The sequence below is a fragment of the Mya arenaria genome, chromosome 12 (genome assembly GCF_026914265.1).
Source record: "Mya arenaria isolate MELC-2E11 chromosome 12, ASM2691426v1".
NCBI lineage: Eukaryota > Metazoa > Mollusca > Bivalvia > Myida > Myidae > Mya > Mya arenaria.
In genome coordinates this window covers 43,225,478-43,250,813 of record NC_069133.1, presented here as the reverse complement: position 1 = coordinate 43,250,813, position 25,336 = coordinate 43,225,478, and the positions used below count along the sequence as shown (strand labels likewise).

The 25,336-nt window shown below is 34.1% G+C and overlaps 1 protein-coding gene across 1 annotated transcript in view; it reads right to left on the bottom strand.

Moving 5' to 3' along the window:
* LOC128211203 (regulator of G-protein signaling loco-like) overlaps positions 1-21,999 on the bottom strand; it is a 60,091-nt gene extending 38,092 nt beyond the window's left edge. Inside the window, 6 exon segments of the mRNA XM_052915701.1 lie at positions 5,367-5,445; positions 8,515-9,927; positions 10,538-11,286; positions 13,214-13,383; positions 14,898-15,020; positions 21,823-21,999. Coding sequence (XP_052771661.1) covers positions 5,367-5,445; positions 8,515-9,927; positions 10,538-11,286; positions 13,214-13,383; positions 14,898-15,012 — 2,526 coding nt within the window. The 5' untranslated portion in view covers positions 15,013-15,020; positions 21,823-21,999.
* Between the last annotated feature and the right edge of the window lie 3,337 nt (positions 22,000-25,336).

Genomic DNA, 25,336 nt, shown 5'->3' with positions numbered 1-25,336 from the left:
GAGTTTGAAGTGTTTGTAAGAATATTTAAAAGCAAACACAGGCAGACAACAAAACCTTATAAATGTTTAGTGTTTGCTCTTATGTCTCCAGCAAAGTGTTTCGCAAAACAAATTATAATTTTATCCGTCGAAAAAGGGCCTAGTTATTCAATGATCCCATAAGAAACTTTCGACAGCAGGATATTGCTAAGTTTATTTTCGAGTTTTCCTGTGTAAATGAAAATTACAAAACCCAAAATTGTCTGGTGCATCAAATAACACCAAAAATGTCTTTTTCGTTAAAACAACAAATAAATTGGATAACCACTGTGACTTTTTCTTTAACCTTTCATACAATTTGCTAGGCATTTTTATGCATTGAAGTTACAATGTATGGAGACTCCCTGTTTAAATATCCTCATGAAATATGAGTCATGTTGCTTAAAAAAAGTCTTGCTTAATGGGAAGCCAGATTGACATCAGATAAAATGGTCATAGCCTTGGTTCCTGTTGACATAAAATGTGAAAAAACCACAAATGTGGTGCCAATTTTTCAATTCTCAGTTTTTGAACACAACATCATTTCATTTTTTTTTTCAATATAGATCTCTCTTTTCACTGACATCAGCAGCACCGAGTTATTTATCATTCAATGGGAGCTCAAATTACTTTTACTGTTCCCTATACATCTTACATAATCACAATTAAGACCTTTGGATTGCTGAACACCACTCAATTTTTACACTATTACATAACTTTTTAATAAGCCGTGCTACATAAATTCCAAATTTGAGCAATCCCGAAAGATATTTACCAGTGCAGAACTGGTAGGCTGGTTATCTTATTTTGTGCTGGTGTAACTTTCTCATGCGGCAGACAGCCTGTAGAATTACGATAATAAGGCCTAAAAAAAAATATGTCCGTTTCAGGTAACCCGACCCTAACTATACAAATGCGCCGACCCTAACTGTTTTTTTCCGTTTCTGAAAAAAAATATTTGTTAGCGAATAGAGAGTTACGAAGGGCGGATAAATGCAGATTTTAATCAGAATTATTGTATATATCATAAAACAAAGTCAGGCAATGACAATAATGTAGGAAAGACTGCCATGTGCAAGAAAACACTCTGAACTTACGACAAATTTTGAAAAAAAAAATAATAAAAATTTTAAAAAAAATCCCTACCTACCCTACCTAGAAATTTTGGGAAGGTTACCCTAAACAAACAATTATTTTTTTTGGCCTAAGGACAAAATGCCTAAAATGGTGATTTACCCAGGGCTCACAGGTGGCAAAACTCCCTGAAGCTCTCTGGTTTGAATCAAGGAATTAAGCATGGTTTGAAGCATTCTAAGAGCCTGTACTAATTGTAGAGTTTAATAAAAGAAAGAAAAATCCATGGGATTGTGAATTTTGAGGTCGTTTATGTGAAAAAAGTATAATTTTTGAGATTCAAAAAACAACAACAAATACTGAGAGAATATTCAACCCCATTGTCCTGAACTTTTTTAACATAAAATGTCATTTCTTTCAACAATCAACTTACAGGTCAGGAGAAGTAAGAAAACATTGACTGCACTTACCGTCACCTGATACCTCATCATTCTGAAAGGCGCTTATCTTATCCCAGTTTTACTGAGATATTTTTATCACTATATGTCCGTTTTCACAGTGATACCTCCACTATATTATATGTTCATGCACAGTTTCTGGTGGCTACTCTCATATTTCAATCAACCCAGTTACACTAGTAACACACATTGCCTAAATAACTTTTTTGCAGCCGCTCCTCATATTTTGTTCAACTAAGATATGTAACCGTGTCAACCTTTTTTGCAGCTACTGTTCATATAAGCAGAATAAGACAGCATTAATCATAAAACAATCTATTGTTAGAATAAATATTTTCCTTCTTCTAAGTTATGACAATAATTACTGTTTCACAATAATCCAGACTTACTAATTCAAGTTACCATAGATATCACTTAAAAACAATTTTCTAATATAATTTTAAACTTCCCTCTATAAAAGTCAACCATCTACACCAAAAACAAGACTATTATCATGAGAGATGACTCAATGAATACACACAACCGACGTAGCCAACCCAACCACTCTTAAGAAAACTAAATAAGCTTGACAATCTAATGCAGGCTTAAACTCCTGATGTTATCAAAGCTTGCTTGACAAATAGATATATGACGAAAAGTTAAAATTTGACATAAATTGGCCTTAAACCATTCGAATAACACATACATCACATTCAATTGAAAAGATAAAATTTATTTAAATTCAGTGAAAATGTTAAGGAAATTGAGCAGTCTACTGATATTATGAATGTCTCCGATTTCAGTTATTTTGTACAGGAAATGCGCAATAAAAGCTAGATTTAATCCCTATAATCAACATGGATTTCTGAGCTGTTTAGTCCATTTAGAACAAAAAAATACAGGAACTCAAAAATCACTGTTTCCCTTACGGCTTTGATTTGAAAATGAAGTTGTATAAATAAGTGAAACATTAAGTACAAGATGCATTAAGATAAAATTCAGTCTTAGTTTTACTTAAAAGTTGAGATAAAAGGGCTTCAAAAAAATAGACAAAACAAAAGAAGCCAACAAGTGTTTCACCATTATCTACACCCAAATAATTGACACAAAAAAGATTGAATGAATAAAACTAAATTTCTCACTTATTTTTACTAATCTGCTGAAATGAAAACACTTTGAGCATTAATTGACACATTTTCAAGTCAGGTCAAACAATAATAACTGGTTGGTTAGGGTTAAATCCTTTTTAAAAATAAGTATGGTAGTTTTTTATTAGACTTTATAAAAGAATGTTATTGCCATTATTGGAAATGGCATTTAAGTAACCTTTTGTATAAAATTTTAAAGCTTTTTTTTTAAATTAAAAGTCTGTTGTTGTGGGTGGTTTTTTTTTAAATTGGGGGGGGGGGGGGGCATTTGGTCATTTATAATACATATTAGAAATAAAAAAGCAATATTCCTTTCCAGATGATACAAAATTTTATGGCATCACCGGACAACAAAATTTAACGAAAATAGTCAGAGACCTAGCTTATTTGTGGGTAGGATTCCATAAATCACATTGCTAAACAGAGTAATGAGCTTGCAGTTTTTAATGTTACAACATTTGAAACATAAAATGTCAATAAATAAAAAAAAAAATTTTTTATGCAATTTAAGCTTCTATATGTCTGTGAAAAAATTACATACCGGCTTCATGACAAGGAAAAGGATGAATGACTGATAGTTCCAAGCGTTATACATGTAGCACAATCTTATAAGAACCACAAAAATATAATACTTCATAGGCGATATCTAACAAGTATCCTATTAAGCTCTGGTCAAACTGATGCATGTAGACGAGGCCACGGAAATAATATTTTAAGATTCTTATTCCAACTTAACCAAATCTGAACTCCCTGCCAAAGCATTTTTTTATTTGACAAACTTTGGCCTGAGTGAAGAGATGTTAAATTGGTGAAAATGTGCCAATTTAACTTCTCTCATAATCAAATCCGCCCATTATTTCTGTTAAATAAGAGTTAACAAGGGGACATAACTAAATAGTTTTTAAAGCCAAAGTTATGGATCTTGCAACAAACATGCTAACAGTGTCTCTTGCAACACAAGTTTTATGTGAATATCCTAAATGTCGAATTTAAGCTATAGCAAAAATAAAAAGTTTGTTATTTTATTTGTCAAAAAAGGAGCATAATTAAACAATTATTGAAGTGAAATTATGGGCTGCTATACTTGCTCGAATACATGTGATATACATGATCAAATTGCCACTAGCAACATGTGTACCAAGTTTCATTTGAATATCTTTGATGACTTTTTAGTTATTCCATAAGTTTAAGTCTTTCACAACACCACTTTAAAGCTATCTCAACCGGTTATTATCAGTATATTTAATTTGAAAGTCAAAGAAATAGAGGTCTGCGCTTAGCCACAACCTCCACCAATCCATTGTTCTCGAATTAACGAATATTCGAGTTATCACAATTGTATTGTACCTCAACATGTTCTCTTCAAAATACAGACCAGAAATTGATTACAGATGAAAATCTAATAATTCTGTTCCTCTGGCCTAAAATAGCCATAAGTACAAACAATCATATCATTACAGGTTATAATTGACATTAACGACTATCGGACAATAACTTGTGTCTAACTTGACACACAGAATTGGGGAAATCAATCACATATTTCAATTTACTTGGATGTAATCAAATGAACAGCCTACACAATGATGGTTTTCCCTTAATAGTATGAACTTTATGTGGGGGGATCATAATAGTATTCTCATTAGAATAATTGGTGATTTTGGTAATGACCACATAAAATTCATGTGTCAGATACGAAATAACATTGACCAATGTATAAAAATAACGTGTTATGATATCTCAACAAATCAAATGTTTTTGACTACATTTCCTGATCACTCATGATTTTAGAATTTATGTAGATAATATCTCTCTTATAAAATATAATATGTAACACTTTAAGTCATATGTAAAATGGCTCTGCTAATCCGACCACAAATAATCCGATCATATGTGGATTCATTATCTAACCCCCATTTCTTTTTTGTGTACAAATTTTCACTATCAGTAATTAAAAAATAAAAACATTGTCTTAAAGCTGCACTCTCACAAATAAAAAAAGTTGTCAAAACATTCAATCTGTGAGAGTGCAGCATTAAAGCATTTTTTTTAAATTGGATTAGCACGGGTATTTTGCTCTTATCTGTAAAAAGAATGTATTGATATTATAAAATTGATAGTCTCCTATAACTCTTAATATAGTGGCAATGCACTTATATGTATTGTTTTAAGAATGTACTTTTATTCATAAATGTACAATGAATTGATGAGATTGAAATGAATTAATTATCAAACTTCATGAATTAGGATTTGGTTAATCTCTTATTTAAGTGAAGCTGCAAATAATGATTTTGCCTAACGATTCAAGTATTGACTAAATTAGGAATGTTTACTTTACAAATGCAAATATTTAGTTAAGGGAGGTAACTGTGAAACTAGATTAGGTATCGATAAAGAAAATGGGAAACTAATTTCTCAGAATGATAATATTGTTTAAATATGTAAGGAATTCAAGAAATTCAGGAATATGTCCATTCTCTTAAAATTCCACAAGTAAACACATGCTATTCAAAAGCATAAATCTTAATGGAAGTGTATCACTAATTGATCTTACTAGCATAACCAGAAATAAAGATCTACCTGGTTTAGATAGAGTGATCCCCCTTGACATGGAAGGAAGTGTTGACCATGTATTTTGAATTTTAAAGTTTTAGTATATATGAAAAAAGGAACTAAGGGATATAACAATTACCTGTTTGTATATGGAGTGCTCCCCCTTGAGGAGTTCTATACTGTCGGTAGTCAGTCCCAGAGTGTGTTCCTTCTGAAATCTACAAGACAAAAACAGATGGTTAAAGTAAGTGTGGGAAACAAATCCTTGTTCAGGGCTATTCCAGTAAAACATATGTCCCACCCCAGGAAGGCACTTTCAAAATGGACCATCCCCCTTCAGAAGTTTATTTGATGAGAAAAGAACCCCCTTTAGAATATTTTTTGAGCAAATTCGGACCCCCTTGAGAAGTTTATTTTTTTATACGTCTATATGCAAAGATTATTTGCAATTACTCTTTTGTAACTCTTTGATCAGGTGAGCTATATAGGACCTTATAGCTCACCCTAGTTTCTAAGCCAATCATCACCCAGAGATTTTCAAATCTTTGCTCGAATAGGTTTCATATAAGATCACATCTGCATCCAATAAGTTAATTATTATAACTAGGTCAACAGACATGGCGCGCGCCAAATGAACTTCGAGCAGCCAATGGGCACGCTGTATACGGCCTTGTTCGATGATTGGCTTAGAAACTAGGGTGAACTATAAGTCAGTTACAGCTCATGTAATGGAAAATAACAAAACTTATTACTGGGCTTCGCTTGTAATAAATTTTGTTATTTTCCATTAATAAATTTGGTTATTTTCCATTATATGGACTATAACCTACACACCACGGTTCTCTTGTTTCTTCATATGTTGCTATAAGTGCATATTAAGCCACATGAGGCTGAAACTTTCACCCATGTAATTATATACAACCTTAAAATAACTTGTGGTCGAAATGTTAAGGGGACGAAACATTCGGATTTATAACATTTACGCAATACGTACAAATTATGATTTCTAATAAAATTCTAGACAACTGTTGTCAATTTCAGGGGTCGACACTAACCATTTTTCCAAGGGATCCCGAAGGGACACCAACATTTGAAATCAGGTGTCCCTTCCTGAAATTAGGAGTCCCTTCCACTTTTTACATTTTTTCATTGTTGAGCCTGTTTTAATATTAAATTCAACATCCTTTTACTTTTCAATTTGTAATGCAAGTATAAACCACCATAATTATTATACATGTTTTCAGCAGCATGTAATGACAGGTTAGTAGCACTGAATGGCAGTGAGGTATATTTTGGTCTCTAAGTTGGTAGATTGGGTTCAAAAGCGGGAGAATGTCTAAGTCCCTTTTGTTTTCAGTCAAAAACAGAGATGGATACAATGTAAACAAAAACTTGATGTTGTTACTATTTTTAGATTTTTGGAAAATACGCATAAAATACATCATGGTTCAGGGTCTTGTCAAATGTCGGTGCTTTTCATTAAGAAACTGTAGGAATATTACATCTGGCTTGTGAAAACTCCAATCAATATTTAGTAGAGCTGTTGATAAATCAATCAGACTGCCCAACAGTCGTAGTGCATACTGGAAGAGCAGACGACCAAAAATTGTGTATACATGTTAATTTTCGCGCCAAAAAGTCATAAAATTTTATAAATTTATTGAATTAATGAATAAAACCCTGCAAATTTTATTTCTATTATTTTTTATCAAGGCATAAAATATATGTCTTTAAAATTAACAAAGAATATTGATAAGTTGAATGCCAATTAAAAAAGAATGCTGAATGTAGGATGCAGTTCTTTTGTGTCGTAAATGTTACTGTAAATACTCAAAGGTCGCATCATATTATATAAAAGGTATCATCAGAGTTGGCATCTTTTTGGGCGGTTCTGACACATAAGCAAAACAATTCCACATAAGTATTTTACCGATAATAAATCTCTGTCAGCTCTGACCTTGTTGAAAATGTAAACAACAAAACGGAAGCGTTAACCTGCATGCGCCTGTGAAATGACCTGTTTATTTATAGATTCATGACGTAACTATAGTCAAATAGTCAGCTATACTTTCGCTTTGATGAGTCCGATAATGATAATTAATAATATTGTTTTGACATGTGCTGTCAAGAAATTTAGGGAGCCCGAATTTAGGTAATAAATTAATTAAATGCTACTTATTTATTGATATTTAGCGTTTATCAGTCAGAAATTTAAAGTGTCCCGACGGAATACGGGACTTCGAAGTTCAGGTGTCCCTCCTGAAAAACTGGTGTCCTCGGGATCCCGGGACCCCGTTAGTGTCGAACACTGCAATTTGGTATACTTACCACGAAACGTATCCACACATGCGGTGCAACTATTGGTTTCTAGCCAATTTTGTAGGTTGGTCACGACTTTACAAATTCTGGCGCCTCCGCCATCTTGTTGTCAAGGGACGCAACTTCTTCTGATTTCCGGTACCGCGGAACCGACGCGTAATATCGCGAAGATTTGTATCCAAACCAATTCTGTACACGACGTTCGGTAAAATATGTTATATGGATAAAAAAACCCGGTATTTCACCATCGGGCAGTGAATATAAATGAGCAGATACGGTCAGAAGCAAAAAAGAAAATGACGCCCCCCTATAGAAGCGAAATTGGACTTATCACCACCCCCTACAGTAGCAAATTAAGAAAAAGACCTACCCCCTACAGAATTTCTTTATTTTGCCGTCCTGGGGTGGGACATATGTTTAACTGGAATAGCCCTCACTAAAAATGCTACCTTTCAAGAAGTGCACCAAGTTTCATTTGAATATTTTGAACTTTTTTTGAGTTCATATGGTCAAGGCAATGGTTTTACATGACACTGTTGCTGCCAATGCCTTCTTCGCTGAAATCAAGGCTATGAAAATAGCTTGAAATATATTTCCTTATATTTTTGCTTCTTCAAAAGTAAAAAGAAAGGAACAGCATTTCATACCTAGAGATTTTAGATAGAAGTACTTCACAGCTGAAAATCTCACCCAAGTACAAAATCACTTCTAGAATTCTTGATAAAATGGCCCCCAGGGGCCAAATTCAATGTAAATCATCTTGATCTAAACCTAAGAATCAAGTATTTTGACTGGCCAGTATATCTTAAGTCCAATCAAAACAGCCAGATTTCACTTTTATCTAAGTTTAATCTAAGATTTTGTTTTTAATACGGCCCTAAGAGCATATTTACTGAGTAAGTCAAGCCACTGCTTACAAACAATGTTTATGATAGATTGTGGCTTAATGTAAGCATAAACTAACCTACCTCTTTATAATACTGTTGACTCCTTCCTCATCGCTGTCTTCATCATCGCCATGGTAACTGGGGATTGGCGGGGCCGAAGGTGACCTCATTTCCTGATGGGGGCGGGATTTGGACCGACCCTTTTTGTAGGCTGAATTTCGACCCTCAACAGGAGAAAATGCTGACGAGAGAAACGCCCGTGGAGACAGTTTGTCCGCAAGACTAGAGTCTGAGTCCTGCTTTATGTGATTATATTTGTTCTTTGTTAGCTTACTATCAGAATGATGCTCATTTGACAAGTATTTAAAAGGTGCTGAGACGGGCCGTTCAAATCTATCTGATGCTGATCTAGTGAGATCGCTACCCGTATGTGAACTGCGGGATTCCGTGTCACTGCTGGTGTGATCAGGAGGTGAGGTCTTCTGACGCGTCTGTAACAACTTCTGCATGCCCTGTCGCAGCTTTTCTGCTGCATTCTGGTCTTCAAATCCATCACCTGGCAAACTGTTTCTTCCTGGCGACTTTCCAGGCAAAGCTCGAACATTCAGCTTATCTTTTGAGGCTAACATTTCTGGACTTGTTGAAGCATCTAGATTCGGAGTAGCTGTCGATCTACTACTTGTATGAGTCGTATCAACCTGGTCTAAACTGGAGCTTGAGGTTCTCGCTTGTCTCACTGGTCCATCCATCAAGTACATTGTGTTACCCGACCACTTGACCTGAGGAAGCTGAGGAGGTGGGGGTTGTGGCCGGGCAGGGACAGGGGGAGGGGTCGGATCTTCAACCACCACACCCACACCCCTACTGGGCCGATTATCATCCCTACATAACCCTAGACCACTGTCACTATTACTGTTGTTGCTGCTACTACTACTGGTCCTTACATGCTCATTCTGTCTATTTGGATTTGCGAACACCTGAGATCTCTCCATATCATTTTCCACTGAGGTATTGGGTCTGTCTTTGTACAAGTTTGAGATCGACATGATTATTGGTGTAGTTGATCGCGGAAACTCCACACATCGCTGTGTACCTTGGGCCATAGTGCAATCAAAGCCGAACGACCTGGCTTTCGTTGCATGAACGTTATGAGCCGTTAGCTCAGGATCGACCATGAAGATGTGGCACGCACAACCCTGCGTCTCCTCTCGGGAAGCCCCATCACTATCACTGTTGTCTGCCATCCGCCGCAGCGTCACGATACCAAAAAAACGCTTATCGTCTGGACACACCCCGCTGAAGGCCAGTCGCTCCACGGGATAGAAAGCTATCTCCTTCCCGCTCATGTTAACAAGCGTAACGCCCCGATACGGGGTGACGATCATAAGAACAAGTGTATGGATTTTCTGCTCAACTCGGAGTCTTCGCACAGCATTCCGTATGGACTGTATCCTCACATGCGGTTGGCTCGGATCTCCCGGCATCTCAAGTGAACTGAAATAAATTGGGATGTTATTAAACACTACAGTTGAAATGCTTACTATGTAAATCACAAATCTATGCAATACTTGATATCTTTGTTGTTTTTTTCCCAAGGAAGTCTGGGGGCTGTTTCTATAAAGATCTTTGTCGATTTTAATGTGTTGCCATTTGTGATGTTAATACAGATTAAAGATTATTGAAGTTAAGACTAAAACCAGTTATTGAAACATCCCCCAGGACCTTTCTGACTGTGTAAAATTGTGTTGCGTGATTTTATTTTTAAAATCCCATTTTTCCTAGAAATAAAGGAAAAATAAGAAGGCCAGATAAATACTTATATAATATTTGTTCCTAATTCAAATAATATTAATATTGTGTGTATTGTCTCTAGCAACATGTATACCAAGTTTCATTTAAATGAATTATCCTTAATGACTTTTGAGTTATGGCCAAGTTCATTGTTTTTGAATTACGAAGCAGACGACAACACCACACTATCACAATACCTTGATTTATTTTTTCATCGAAAAACAAATAAGCTAAAATTTCTGGTAACGAAACTAAATAAAGAAGTCTGATTAAAAAGCACATTATATGCATGCATCTACATGTAACTACATACCCAATATATCCCACCACGATCCTAACCATCTCTCCTTCGGGTGAGAACGGACCCTCTTCATCATCATCATCATCTTCGTCGTCGCTGTCAGTCTCATCTTCATTCATAATAAATGCCTCATTTGCAGCACTATACGAGTGTAGTGAATGGTTAATTATTTGCTGTAATGAGTTTGGAGAAAATTGGTCGTACATATTGGCCCGCGACATCTGAGCGAGGTGCGGAGTGGCGTGAGATCGAGAAGGGTACGAATGTTGGTTCGTTGGTGTTTGTTTTGCATTAAATTGTCCCTGAGATGTGCTCTTAATGAACGCTTGCTTCGGTTCGACTCTATTACGCGTAGGAACACTCGATGTTGCTGGCACATTTGAACACGAAATACTTTTCTGAAAAGGTACTTTGAACATGTTAGTAGCACCCGCTTCAATATAACTAGTCCCCACAGCTTGAATTTCATGATTTTCGGCGCCCACTGGCATGTGAAGACGTGGTCTTGATGATCGCGCCTTTAATTGATCAGCTTTTTTATTGTTATCAATCTTATCCATTCCCGCTAGAGGCCGAGAGGTTGGGTCATGGCTGGTGCCATCAGGACAATGCCGATCCTGGTTGCTTATGTCTGCGAGAAGTTTGTCCATTTTCTCACTGTATTTGTCAGCACGGTGGCCACGCCGGGCACGGTACTTGGATTTGGCCCACTGGTAGTGTTCATCATCAGAGGAGTCGCTGCTGTTGTAGTTCTCTACCACCTAAAAAGCAATAACATAATTATCATTGAGTTTCAACATGTAACAAAATTACATTCATCAAATGCACAAGCCTGAATTCTTGCACTAGTTCTTGGCATCATTTTTTGACAAGGTCGGCTATATTATATCTAGAATTTGAGCAGGCCTCGAAAGTGTTTTACCAGTGCAGTACTTAAGCTTATTATGGCAATTCATATTACGGCTTAAAATTGCAGCAAGATATTAAAAGAGACCTTGCATTAAAGGAATGTCACTTAAACAGCCAATTTAACATCTAAGTCTTAATATAGAAAATAACAAATCCAATCTATCTGCGAGACAAGGCTGCTCTCAATTTTGAACACAGTTATTTTTGCTATGAATGTTACTTCCTATATCAGCAATTAAATTATACATATGAATAATTTGAAACAGTTGATCAGATTTGATGATTAAAAATCACTTCACTTGACCAGTGGTCAACCAATTTCATGCTCACTCAAGAAAGTAATATATGCAAAAATATAATAGTGTTACCAGAAAAACTTAAGTCAATGCAAACACTTGTCTGCTTTCTGTATTTGACCAAGTTGCATAAAGAAAAAATGTTTTCCCCAGAGTGACATCACATAAAGATTACTTTTTTTTTTTTTTTTAATGGACATTTTCGTTTATTCAAACAGTAGGTACAACAACATACACAAAACATGAAAGTAACATTCATACATACCTATTCTACTGTATCGTTTAAAAAACACTGTACAAATATCCATGATTTCAAAGTAAGAAAAAAGAAAGAAAAAAATAGACATGTAAGTAAATAAGGATTTCTTAACTTTCTATACAAATGCAAAATGGGCCGAAATAAGGCTACTTCCCAAAAGCCAAATTATGACAAAATTTCCCTATTTGCTTAATACCATGTATCAAAATTTAGATAATATTGTTCCTGATAAGGACGATAATATAGGATAATCTTACGTGACTTGTAAAGCTGTCAAAATAGTGGAGTTCAAGTGAAATTGAGAAAACAAGATTATAAGCAATAGTATTAACAGAATATAACTTTTTTCCTTCATTACATAACCAATTTTGTTAGCTATTTAACCAATTTCATGATACAAGAATGTACAAATAAAAACAATTCCCATATGTAGATAGACTAAGTCTCTGTCCATTATTTGCTAAAAAGGTCTTATGAAGTTGAAATATATATGCATTTTGTCATTGGTAATATACATTCTTAGTTTTATGATTATATCTAACAGTTTTTGCCAAGTTATGCCAAATCACCCAGGTCCCTTATATAAATATTCATAATTGTTAAACCAATGCAAACGTTTACTAGTCACATGATTACGCTGGACAAACAACTGAATGTGGACTTTGATTCAATGTGTTCTCTTGATCAACAAAGAAGGCAATTATTGAGGGAGATTATATCAATTATCAGTGTACAAGTATAAAATCAACATTTTCAAGGATCCTCACTTACTCATATTAAGCAGCTCACACTATTGCATAAGGACTCATACTTTTGTCTTGGGTTTCGCACTTAATGAAATTCATACTTAAAAAAAGACAAACTTTTATATAAAAAATTGCCATCTGCATTCACACTTTTTAGATTCAAGTATTCATCAAAAAACTTAAGTCATCTCCTAACTTCAATTTGAAATTGCCACTTCGCCCAAGTCGCCCCTTCGGGAGAGCCCTGAATTTCTGAAGTTATGTTTCTCGCTGGTGATATTCTTATAATAACCTACTGTATTAATATCTGAAATACTTTATTTTCATTGATTTTATTGAATATACAAATATTTTTGTTACAAAAAAAAAACAATTATTCTTTTTTTTTCAATATGGCTTCAAAAATCTTAGGAAATCAACTTAGGTTAAGAAAAGACTTAAAAAGCTTTATGAATGTGGGCCCCTGTTTTGTTCATACCTGGATGGTAAGAGTTCCTGTGGAGGTGCCGACCATGCAGACGACATCGTCATGGCTGTGTCGAGAGACGTCAAGTCCGTTTACTGAGATGAGGTAGTCACCGGGACGCAGACCCACTTTGTCTGCGGGGCTGTTGTTTACAATGCAGCTCAACACACACGGATGCTGACCTGAAGATGAACAACATTAATGTAAGACTTATATCTAGCACCGAATTACATTAATATTCACTTACAGCTAAGACAGAAAATATAAATGTAAACTAAAAGGATGAAAGTAATCTAGTGGTATAGGTTTCCGCCTCTCTACCAAGGGGTTGTGGGTTCAATCCCCACCAGAGTGAGAGTGGTCTAGATGTTTAGTGTCTGCCCCTCTACCAAGGGGTTGTGGGTTTGAGAGTGGTCTAGTGGTATAGGTGTCATCCCTCATCCAAGAGGTTGTGGGTTTGATTCCCACTAAGGGGACTTCCTCATGGTCTCTTAAAAAGCAACACCAGTACTGGTTTCTACCTAGAAAATGGACTAGAGAGTAAATCTATAAGCTAAAAGCTTTAGTCACAATCAAGCTGAAAGAAATTACAAATTAACTACTAAACTAAAAAGTAAACTTATAGCCCGAAAAGACAATCGGGGAAAAAGGGGCTGGGGCCTAAAAAAACTCAATAGTTTTGCCTATAGTCAATAATGTAATGCAATTCATGTAACTCATTATTAGTGCCGAAGACATATAAGTAGCTGAAAACATAAGATATCAATGTCAATTTGTTGCTAATGCAGAAATATGTTGATGTTTATTACTTATAGATGGCAGTAGGACATTGACCTAATATCAAAATATATATCAAACCCTTTGCTTAAATAAATATCTTTTCATGGAAGAGGAAAATATTATGTCCTACTTCTAAAACTAAAAACATTGTATTTTTTGTTCTTAAAAAGGAAGTTAACTTTTAAGACAATAAAACTGAAACTGGTGTTCGAAGTCATGCAATATTCTACATGAAGTGTTTAACAATTACTTGATCAGCAGTTTGGAATTTGGAATTACGTAAGTAATGCTAATCACATGGACAGGACATGATCATGCATTTGTAAATACACAGCATTGCAATTACTAAATGTAAAAACCTGTAAACCTATAATTATGTAAGCCGTCACTTTTGTAAGTTTTGATAATAGTGCTTGTACAAGTATTAATATTTCTAAACTTGCATTTGCCAAAATAATTTGATAAATAGCAAGAGCGATGGCTGAAAAGACATTTCCTTCATGAACAAAGTGCATGTAAAAAGATAGGTAGAAAAACTGCTAACTAACTAAACCACATGTTAGATTTTTACTTTTCTCGTCTCTTTTTCTTATTTTGACCTTAACAACAGTTTAAACTAGATTTATGAAACTTGTTCCACCTTATGGACATTGTCATAGTAAAAATAAGGACATGTTCATTTCTTTAAAGGTTTACACATGGCCAACATTTAGGTTTTCACAGAACACCTATGGCAACGACAAGAACAACAAAGCTATATCAACAACACAATGGCTACAACAACAACAGGGCAAAACTGTTTTCTCCTCACCTTTTTTATTGAAAAACAGACAAACTAAAAATAATCTATAAGTCTCATTGCAATCAATATCAACCAAATTATATATTATTAGTCACAAGAATGAACTTGGCATACCTGAGATGGTAAACCCGTATCCAGACTTGCCGCGACTGACTTCCACTGTTTTGAGCCCATGGGCTGGGCGTTTCTTCCGCCGTCTTGGCTGATGAAGCTGCTGGGGAGGGTACATTGTCAACTCTGGAAAAATGGTATGCAAAATGTATTGCAGGCATAAGTACACAGCACTGATACCATTGTACTAAAAATAACTTATCTTGTGGATTCTACTGATCAATGGAATTATTCCTGTAACACAAATCATAAACAAGGGCCCACAATGCAAACCCCAATGCACTGTTTTTTTAAGAAATGAAAAAGGGCAATAACTGGACAATTATTAAGGAAGAGTTATGTGTGCCTTGCAAATGGTCAGAGATATGAAGTGTATCAAATGTTATTTGAATATCTTGATCCTTTTTGAGTAACGAGCAATGTATTAGTTTTTCCACATCAATGCCAATAACGCTGAGAACAACGCGAAGGCTTAGATAATTCTTTAATATTATTGGAACAAACAAGCTATAAACTATGCTATATTTGGTGAATTCTACCAATTTTATCCACTGAAGTAATATTTCCTTAGCAAAAATCATAAAAAATCATGATGACATGTGATTATTTCGGGGGCTAAAAACCAAGGGAGATTATAAATGTCATGCTTATGAGTAGAACTGAGTAATTATTCTTGTGCAGGTAGTTTGAAAAGTATGAAAATGTATCACCACCTCCTCATTTCTATATTTTTTTAATTCATCCATTCTCTTCATAATGGACAGGTTAATGATATTTTTTCTGAAGAGGAACATACATGTAAGAATTGTACTATTGGTCTGAAATGTAGCTGAAATACCCCATACGCGAAATGTTTTAAATTGTTCATGAATGATTCATGTTCTTTTCTTGAACCGTTCATGAACCAAGTGCATGAACTATTTGTGAACTATTCATGAATGTTAAATGGCCACTTTTACAAAAAATCGTGAAAAGATGAGTTCATGAACCATTCATGAACTAATGCAGCCATGAACTATTCATGAATGGTTCATGACTTAATGGGTGGCCATTTAACCTTCATGAATAGTTCATGAATAGTTCATGAGTTCTGTTCATGGGTAGCTGTCTCACGTATTCCTTTTAAGACCCTGTTGACTTATGGGGATAACCCCCATTTCCCCATCTTTTTACGTTCTCTTTACAGCCTTAATTTGTTTTTGAACACCTTAATTTTCAATTCACAAATGTTTCAATTCACTTGTCCTCCTAGACACAAATGCCCTTAGAGAAGCACAAGGGGGTCTATGTGTGGGTAAAATGTTACATTCTTGAAGAAAAAATGCTTATCCTCACAGAAAACTTTCAAAAATGCAACGTATACCACTGTAACTACCATCATATTTTATTACTAAAAACTGAAAATAAAATATTATTAATATAAATTATCTATTTTTTTATTTGTATTGTACAAGCTTCTGTTTTGTATTTTAGGTTATTTACCAGCTATCTTATTTTATTATGGACAGCTACACAAAACTTTTAATAATTACATGAAATGCTTAGTTCAAAGCTTCAGTGCACCCTACTTCAATAGGGCAATTATGGTATATCAAAAAGCATCTGAAATTTGAATCCCTAATTGGAAAGTTAACTTTGATTTCAACTTCCCGAGCGGTACATTTAACACATGACTCACCGCACCATGCATCGTGAATGACCAATTTAACCGGAGTTAAATTCGCACTTGAATCCAAGTTTTCTGCTAAATTATCCCCATTCTCGACCAAATTATCCTCACAACCATCAAGAACTCTGTCTCTAGTTGCGTCACCAAACTGTTCACAAATATGTGTGTTTCTGTCTTTACCATTGTATTGCGCATTCACTTGTTTTTCCTTTCTGGTCAGATTGTTTTGTATTATGTTAACATCCTTAGGCATTTTACTGAATTGTTTCATTATGTTATCCATTTTTAAACCACTGTTATTTGTGTTAACATTAACATCAAGAACCACCATCATTTAATTTTGCGTCGTTTTTTTTCATCAATGCTAAACCACGTTTAACATCATAAAAAAACCTTTCATGGTATGTTAAAACGCTATAATTAACGTTAAAAAGGTTACACTGTTACATATCGAGTCATCCAAAGTTTACAAATCTACTGGTATTATAAATCCACATCATTTCCAACCAAGCATTTAATAGTAACCTATGATGCGAAATAGCCGTCAGTCACACAATATACCAATTCTGCATCCCAGTCGATCAACTTTGGTAATTCAAAATATGCAAGAGTTAATCGTCCAATCACTAATGAAAATTGCATTGTAAGTGCTTTTTAAAAAGCAGGTTAAATTTTCACTAATTTCCCTATATTTAAATTCCTTCTATTTTAAATAAAAAAGAGCATCCGTTTCAAGTCTACAACACTGTAAATCTATCAATAAGGAACACAATTGTGGATCAGCAACACCATCCATTTTAATTGCTTTAAGAGACATATGAAATGCACCAAAGCATATATTCCTTTCGTTTCAATGCAAAAATAAAAGAACTATTACGAGCAGTAATATGTTATAAACAGTTTATCTGATATATCAATCAATAGCTAAAAATCCTCCTTTATAATAGCCGATTAATGATTTATCACAGGAATTCAGTAAGCTTGAACCCTTTTATACTATTACACTAAATATCAACAATGTTATAAAAGAAATCGTAATAAGAAAAGCTACCAAAAGTTTACTTTTCTTCTTTCGTTCAAGTGAGATGGCTCATCATAATTTTGTGATAAAACATCCATTATGATTATAGATAGACTTTTCTTTAGGATCATAATACATAGTACTAAAAAGGTGAGACAAATTGCTTATAACAAATCAATCTTATGAAAATAACTGCTATTTCCTTATTGCGCTTTATCAACAAACAAATTCTGCATAATCTAAAGGTGCACAATATTTATAGGTTGATGCCTGCCAGAAATATTTATTAATTATAATGCATTATCATGTTTTATTAACTCATTTGACATTAATAATAAAAAGGATAATATTAGCCTTTATAAATATCTTTTTTAAATTAATAGCTTGATATATACTCCTTATTAACTTTTCAGTGTATATATATATATATTAAGTGATTGACATGTGCCCACAAATTTCACAGTAAAAGGCTGAAATATTGCTTATATTTTATAATCTGTACATAAACCATGTATTCTTGTTTATCATTAAAGTCAATTGCTTTAAACTTTATAAAATAATATATTGTGCCACTCTAAAGGGAATTGATAACATTTAATTTATTAAATGATAAAACATCATCAACAGCTCAAAACAGAGCTCTAAAGTAAATATTTTATCAATAATTTCAAAATGTTTACGCAGAAAAAGCTCTAAAGGTACTTTGCAAAAAAAGCTAAGTTCACTTTTTTTTAATAAATAATTATTGTTCAAAGAAATTATTTGTAATTTAAGGACATTTTTTAATTTTAAATGCAACAAATCATTTGATGAAATGGTGCCATTAAACATTATCACACAGTTGCACATCTACAAATGTTTGTTTTTATCACAATAAATCCTTTTAATAGTCATTATCTTTACATATCTTTTTATTTCAGTTATTTTTTCCTCCAACCAAAATCACACCACTTATTAAGGAAGACAAAAGACCTTCTATATCTATATACACATTCACCACAAAATTATTTAATGTTACACATTCACCACAAAATTATTTAATGTTATCAACAAAATCAGAATTTTTCTTAAACATTCCAGCAGTTTACTTGTATATTTCACTGAATTTTGATTGTACAAACATCATTATTCAGCGCACTACATTAATTTCCCTTGGTCAACAAACTCTTACAATAATTAACTAGCTTATCCAAATCTATTGCAAATTGAAATTCATGAGATGAAACTCAGTATTTGTATTATCCTAAAAGTTTACCTATTTTTCTGTGATTGATATGAATGTACATTCTGTGGGATCACAAGCAAAAGGAAATTATAAATCCTCATAATTTTAAAAACATTGTCACTTTTACAAAATAAATGACTTTTCCCTTGGACCCCCCAAAATGACATTTTTTCAACATATTTACTTCCACAATGCAGAAATCTTCCTAACAAATAACTAATCAGATATATAACCAATCTGTGAGGTGTTGTTTATACCATAATTAATAAGTAACAAATACAAGAGGCCCAAAAGGGCCTATGCTCTACTGGCATGGCTTTTGTGGTCATATCAATCCAGAGCATGTATGTATGGGTAAAAGGCAACAGACATATAGTTTATGTTTTGTTTGGGTTACCTGAAAACGTAGCACGTTCAACATCTGAGCCCAGGAAGTATTGTAAGCAGATTAGTTGCATGAACTATTTTAATATGTGCCAAGTAAAAGTCATCTGACAAAAAAAATGCTTTCAAAACTGTACTCGTAGTAAAAATTTTTGTAGTTTTAAAAGTTAAAAAAAGTTGGTCAAAAGGTCAAAGTCAAGGGCATCCTAGGACAACATTGATCAATTTGAACAAACATTCACAATCAATTGTGCTGAGATGGATGCACGAACACACAAAAAGATTTTCAAACCTTTCCAGATTTATGTTTACCAAACCTGTGAACCCTGGGTGTGGCCAGTAATGACACCAGGTGCATAACTTAAACATTCACAACCAATTTTGTTAAGATGAATGCGCAAACTACAGAACTTAAAGCTAAAAAATGGCCTTTGGGCTTTCAACAAGAACAAGGCAGAGTAATTCACAAAATCAACTGCAGAAGCAAAAAGCAAATTTTCTCTCAAAATCCTAGACTTGCAAATTGTCTCCCTTAACTCTAGACTTGAATTAACATATACATGTAAACTTGGCTAAAAATAGAATTCGCTCATGCAGACCTGGCTAAAAATAGAAAGCATTTCTTTAAAACTTTCATGGCCCATAATCTAGGCATTCATGGGCGGATCTTGCAGGTTTCGAAAGGAACCAAGCTTTAATGGATATCTAGATACTGTACAAGTTTCATCGAGATATAATCAAAACTGAAGACTGTATCGTGTTCACAACCAATTGTTTACACAATAGCATTTTTTATACTATCAAGGGCCATAATCTAGGCATGCATGGGCGGATCTGGCTGGTTTTCGAAAGGAACCGAGCTCTAATGGATATCTAGATACTGTACAAGTTTCATCGAGATACAATCAAAACTGAAGACTGTATCGTGTTCACAAGCAATTGTTTACAGACGCACGGATGCACATACTACGTACACATTACCATCGCATAAGCTCTTCTGGCCTTTCCCCAAAGGGAAGTAACTGCTGCACTGATTAAGCATATTATACATAAGTTGACCAGTAAAAATATGTACAATTTTATAAACAATTATTCAACTTTTTATCTCAGAGTCCGGCACCTAGATGTATGATCAGGTAGTCTTGACTACCAAAGTATAAGCTGTCTAGAGTTAAACTTTGCTTTTCAACTTTTTCATATAATAATGTATCTTCATAAGCGCGCAAAAAATGTAGTTAATGGTGGAAACAAGAGTGCAGCGAAATAAACGCTTGTCTATTCTTTTTTTACAGTCAAACCTCAATAATTAGCAAAAGTAATGTGCTACATTTGTTTCCGCTTTCCTTCTTACTGTACTTACTTCTATGACATTGCTTGAAGCAAAATTGAAAACATGCTATTTATGTACAGCAAAGAATAAATAAAAGATTCCTGTGTCGTATCATGTGTAATATGTTTCAATTAAACGATTCTATATGTAAAGATTTGTCTTTTTGAGCATTAACAGTCTACCAATTACATACATCAGTTGGTGGTTAAATATTTTTTTCGGGCAGGTACTGTAAATTTTCAATAACAGTAGCCTGAATGGCTGGTTAGTTTAAAAAGACAAAGATTGAGGAAGTATAGGTGTTTTTAGTTTTATTTGAATATCTTAAACAATTTTTGAGTTATGGCCAAGGTAAAGTGCACAATAATGATGCCAACAACAATGAGTGACACAACTCACCAAGGCATAGCTAAAGCAGTACATAACTATTTTTCTTTGGGAAAAGAATCCTACAACAACAACATGCAGGGTGTCCAACAAGAATCTCAATACTGGGAAATGTTGGTATGACTTAGGGAAAAGTTGGAAGTTTCCCGAGGAAGTGACCCATACCACTCTTTGGCAAGACATAGTTATTTGGTCGAGGTCTCCAAAGCTGGCTGTATTGATGGAGCTAACGGTACCCTGGGAAGAGAGAAGTGAGGAGGCGAACAAGCTGAAGAAGGGGAAATATCAAGCCATGGTGAACACATGTAGAGAGAGGGGTTGGAAGACGTGGTTTCCCAGTGGAAGTTGGATGTAGAGGCTTTCCATCACAGTCAGTGTGGAAAAAAGTGGGAACTATGGGCATCAAAAGATGAGTCAGAGAGGCTGTTGTCTACGCTTTTGGGAGAGCTGCAGAGAGAGCATCCAGTTGGCTATGGCTACTACGCAGTGAACCAACTTTAGACACAGACGAGGTAGTGACTGATCACCACTACCTGCCCCGCCATCTAGAGGGTGTACTGAGATACGGGGCAAAACCCCCAGTGACAGATGGGCTGAGGATATCTATGGAAAGCAGTACATCTATATTTGTTATACTGAGCTTAAAGTATACCTGTTACCTGTTTTTAGTTTTAAAATGGTACGAAAGTGATTGAGTACGAAACCCCTTTCAATTCAACTGACAGATGTATAAACACAAATTCATTTTAAAAAGAATCTCAGCCAAAACTACAAAACACAGAATATGTTAACTCACATTAATTTATCAAGTTACTATTACAAATAGTGTATATAATGAAAGTATAAACAAAGTACACACAGTTCAATTTATATCAATAAAATTCTTTTCAATTTGATTTCAACAACACGCACCTGTTTGTTTACATTGGTAATTTTAGAAAAAGCTTGGGTTCTGCTCTTGCAATTGTAGAAGGAAGTGGTCCATAGATAAAGCAAATTCTACCTCATATGTGTTTTGTATTTGAGATTTGCATTTTGCATATAAATTTGCCAACAATTAACTTGTTTCGTTCAAATTTATTGTTTTGTTTTCAGCGGCTAAAGATGGCCGACGATTAAATTCGGTCACGTGATAAAATCTGAGCATCTCATTGGTTTAAATATTACAGTTCCAGTCATGTTTAAAGTGCGGATTTCTGCGGTCCTTCTTTGTATTACCGATTAAAGTTGTTATATTGCCTAGAGAATGTTATATATAGTCTGGTGATAGACGGCTTTTATACTTCATTGGGCAAAATGAGTTCAAATTAAAAAAATCGAAAGGATGGGATGGGGGTCTTGTTTGACCGCCGGTTAGCATTTTGCTCTGCTTTTGTCTTGTTTAAATTTGAAACCATTTGTGTCTCGCATCAGTAAAACTTTTATGTTGATATGTATAATATATATGTTAAAGGTACTGCTTGAGGCGGCGTTGATAGCATCGTCAGCTTTATATCATACAGGCAATAATTGAATATGATTAAGTCTTGATGAATCTTGATGAAGTCTAATATGGTCCACGGTTAGTCTAAAATAATAGACGTGTTATACGGGATTCTTCCTTCTTGAATTATTTGCCATATCAAAATTCGTAAAAAAATCCGTCAACGTACAATTATTTGGACTAGGTACACGGTGTACCTAGGAGTAGGATTTGTAATTGGTCCCAGGATGTACATATAAGGTCCATTGGACGTATTTATATTTTTATATTAAAGCCTCTTAGTTAATGAAATTCTTCGATTTTTTAAACAACGCATTCTTCAAATACACTCCTTTTTCTTGAAATTTATTCATATGCCTCTACGAATCTGTTGCTTGCTTATTATCATTTTTTAGTGTAGAAACATTGTTGTTGGTGGGGGCTTTTAAATTCAACTTTGTTGACAAATTAAGATGCTTTATGGATACGACTCTAGGTTAAGTTTATTTCTTGTGCAGACAATAATATAATAGCATCATACACAGAATTATTAAGTAAAAACGAGTTAAACCACTGAACATTTCAAGGAAATAGTTTCCTCGTAGCCCATTAGACATCATACATGTTGTCTGTACCACTTGTAGCGCCTTGAGGTTGTATGACATTTTTTCGATAATAAATGGTTACATTTATAAATACAGAAACACATTTTCTTCCAATTGAAATGGTTACATAACGATGCAAAGTCTAAAACAATGGGTGGGGGGGGGGGGTGCTGTCTGTTTTGTTTTGTTTTTGTTCGAAGAACCATTTATTGTGAGTGTATACTACTATTTTTTTAACGTCATTACCCAATCTCAATTCTGGTTAAACTTTCACTTTAAACGTGTTTGAATATACCGACCGGTCATGTTGAAAATGCGTGTAGAACATGCAACCTTTTCTCTGTTCATGTAATAGGAATTGAATTTCACTAGTTCACATTTAAATTTTGTTACAACAAAAAAAAGAAGATAGTTTGTATTGTAATAGTCACGATACTTTTAAAGCTGCACGAGGCTTTTTTGCGAAAACCCATAGAAACCAGTTATATAAGACTGCTGACAAAAAATAGATCGCAGATTTTTTTTATTCAAGTCCAAAAATTGATGTTTTATGCATTTTTTTTAACCGTTGGTAAATGTGTAAGCCATAAAACATTACTTTTCGAACGGTAATATGAAAATCTGCGATCTGATCTTTTGTCAGCAATCTTCAGTTTATCATTGGTTTGCAGATATTTACGCCAAACATTAAATTGCTTTTTCCAAGCCAAAAATAAAAAAAAGTTGTAAAAATGGTAAATCTGTGAGAGTGCAGCTTTAATTATTGTCCATTGCTAATCTGCACTCATAAATCAACTTTGACAAAATTATCCTTATTCTGTAAATATGTCTTCTTTAGTTAAAGCAGCACACAGTTAAAACATTGCTGACGTCTCTGTTTATCTAACATTTCGTATGTATATTTCTCAACTTATTCTCTTGTTTTGCCACTTGCTCTGAATGAGCATTGACTAACATTTTGTGTCCATTGTTTTTCTTCTTTACGTTTTTATAATAATTAATTCATCAACAATATTTTTGCTTACTGTGTTCGTTGTTTCAATTACTCGACAATTTAAGCTGTTCTCCATTTTAACACAAGAAATAGAAAGCATATGGAAGAACACACATTTATAAACTTGTTATTCTACGAAACAACTTATACGGCGACAAATAATAAAAAAAAATATCCGATTATGATGAAACTTTGTGGCAGTGTCTGTCAGCATGACTGCCCAGGCCAAGTTCGATCACCAGACGAATCCTCGCAGAAACACAAGAGTTATGTCCCGTTTACCTAAAGATTGGTTTGTGCAAAGTGCAGACAATATATACACGCATTTACAGTTTAATCATTTTGAAAATTGCGGACAGTTGTTTATTGGCATGTCCATTTCAATGAATCGCCATCATAAAACTGAGTTATTTCCCTTTGCGTTGAATTTGCGTTGCATTTTATTTGTATGTGTACACGTTTTGAAACTATAAGAAAGAAATACATAAAACGGTATTATTATTTACGTCCGTATGTTTTTAAGTTCATTGAACTGTTAAACACAAGAAATAAACAAGAACTTATAAAACTATCTTTATTTGTTAAACAAGCTCTGCGTATTAGAAGATCAACTTTAAATATTGATTTTTAATTATAATAGTTTTGTTCATTTTCACCTGATTTGAATATATACTTTTTTTAAGGTATTTATGATTCTATCTCATAGAATGTATCACCTATGTCATACCATGTGTTTGTTTATTTATTATCCATTTGTGGTTAAGAAGATGATGTACATTGTACAAGTCTTAATAAAATATCTGTTCTGTTCTGTTGAAAATACAGTAGGCTTTATTTTTCTTGTTAACCGGATTAAGTTCTCCGCAATTGTGCCCCTTTTTCATCAAAATTGTTACTGAGGATGGATGTTGTCAACAGGCGAGATAACTCCAGTTAGTAGTTCCAATCAGTATTATTCCCCTTGCACTCAATAAATTTATATAATTGGCATGATTATTAGATGGGGTATACTAATTATACTGTGCAATTTTAATAACATTAGTACAACAACATACGAACAAAGTAATGATAGCTTTTAATCATGGTCAATAAGAAACGTACACAATACAGCACATACTTGTCAATTCAATTCATGCAATTCTAACAGCGGTATGTGATTCGAATGTTAAATTATAAATCAGTATTGTGACACTTATGTAGACAAACTTATTTTCTTAATATTATTTTCGCCCAACCAATCGTTTGCTTGAATTAAGGGTCATGTTTCACTTTATTCCGAACCATTATCGATAGTTACATATTTGCCATATAGAAATGGGCGACATTTAAGCTTATCTGTGATGACACCAAGCTAAAAATACAGCC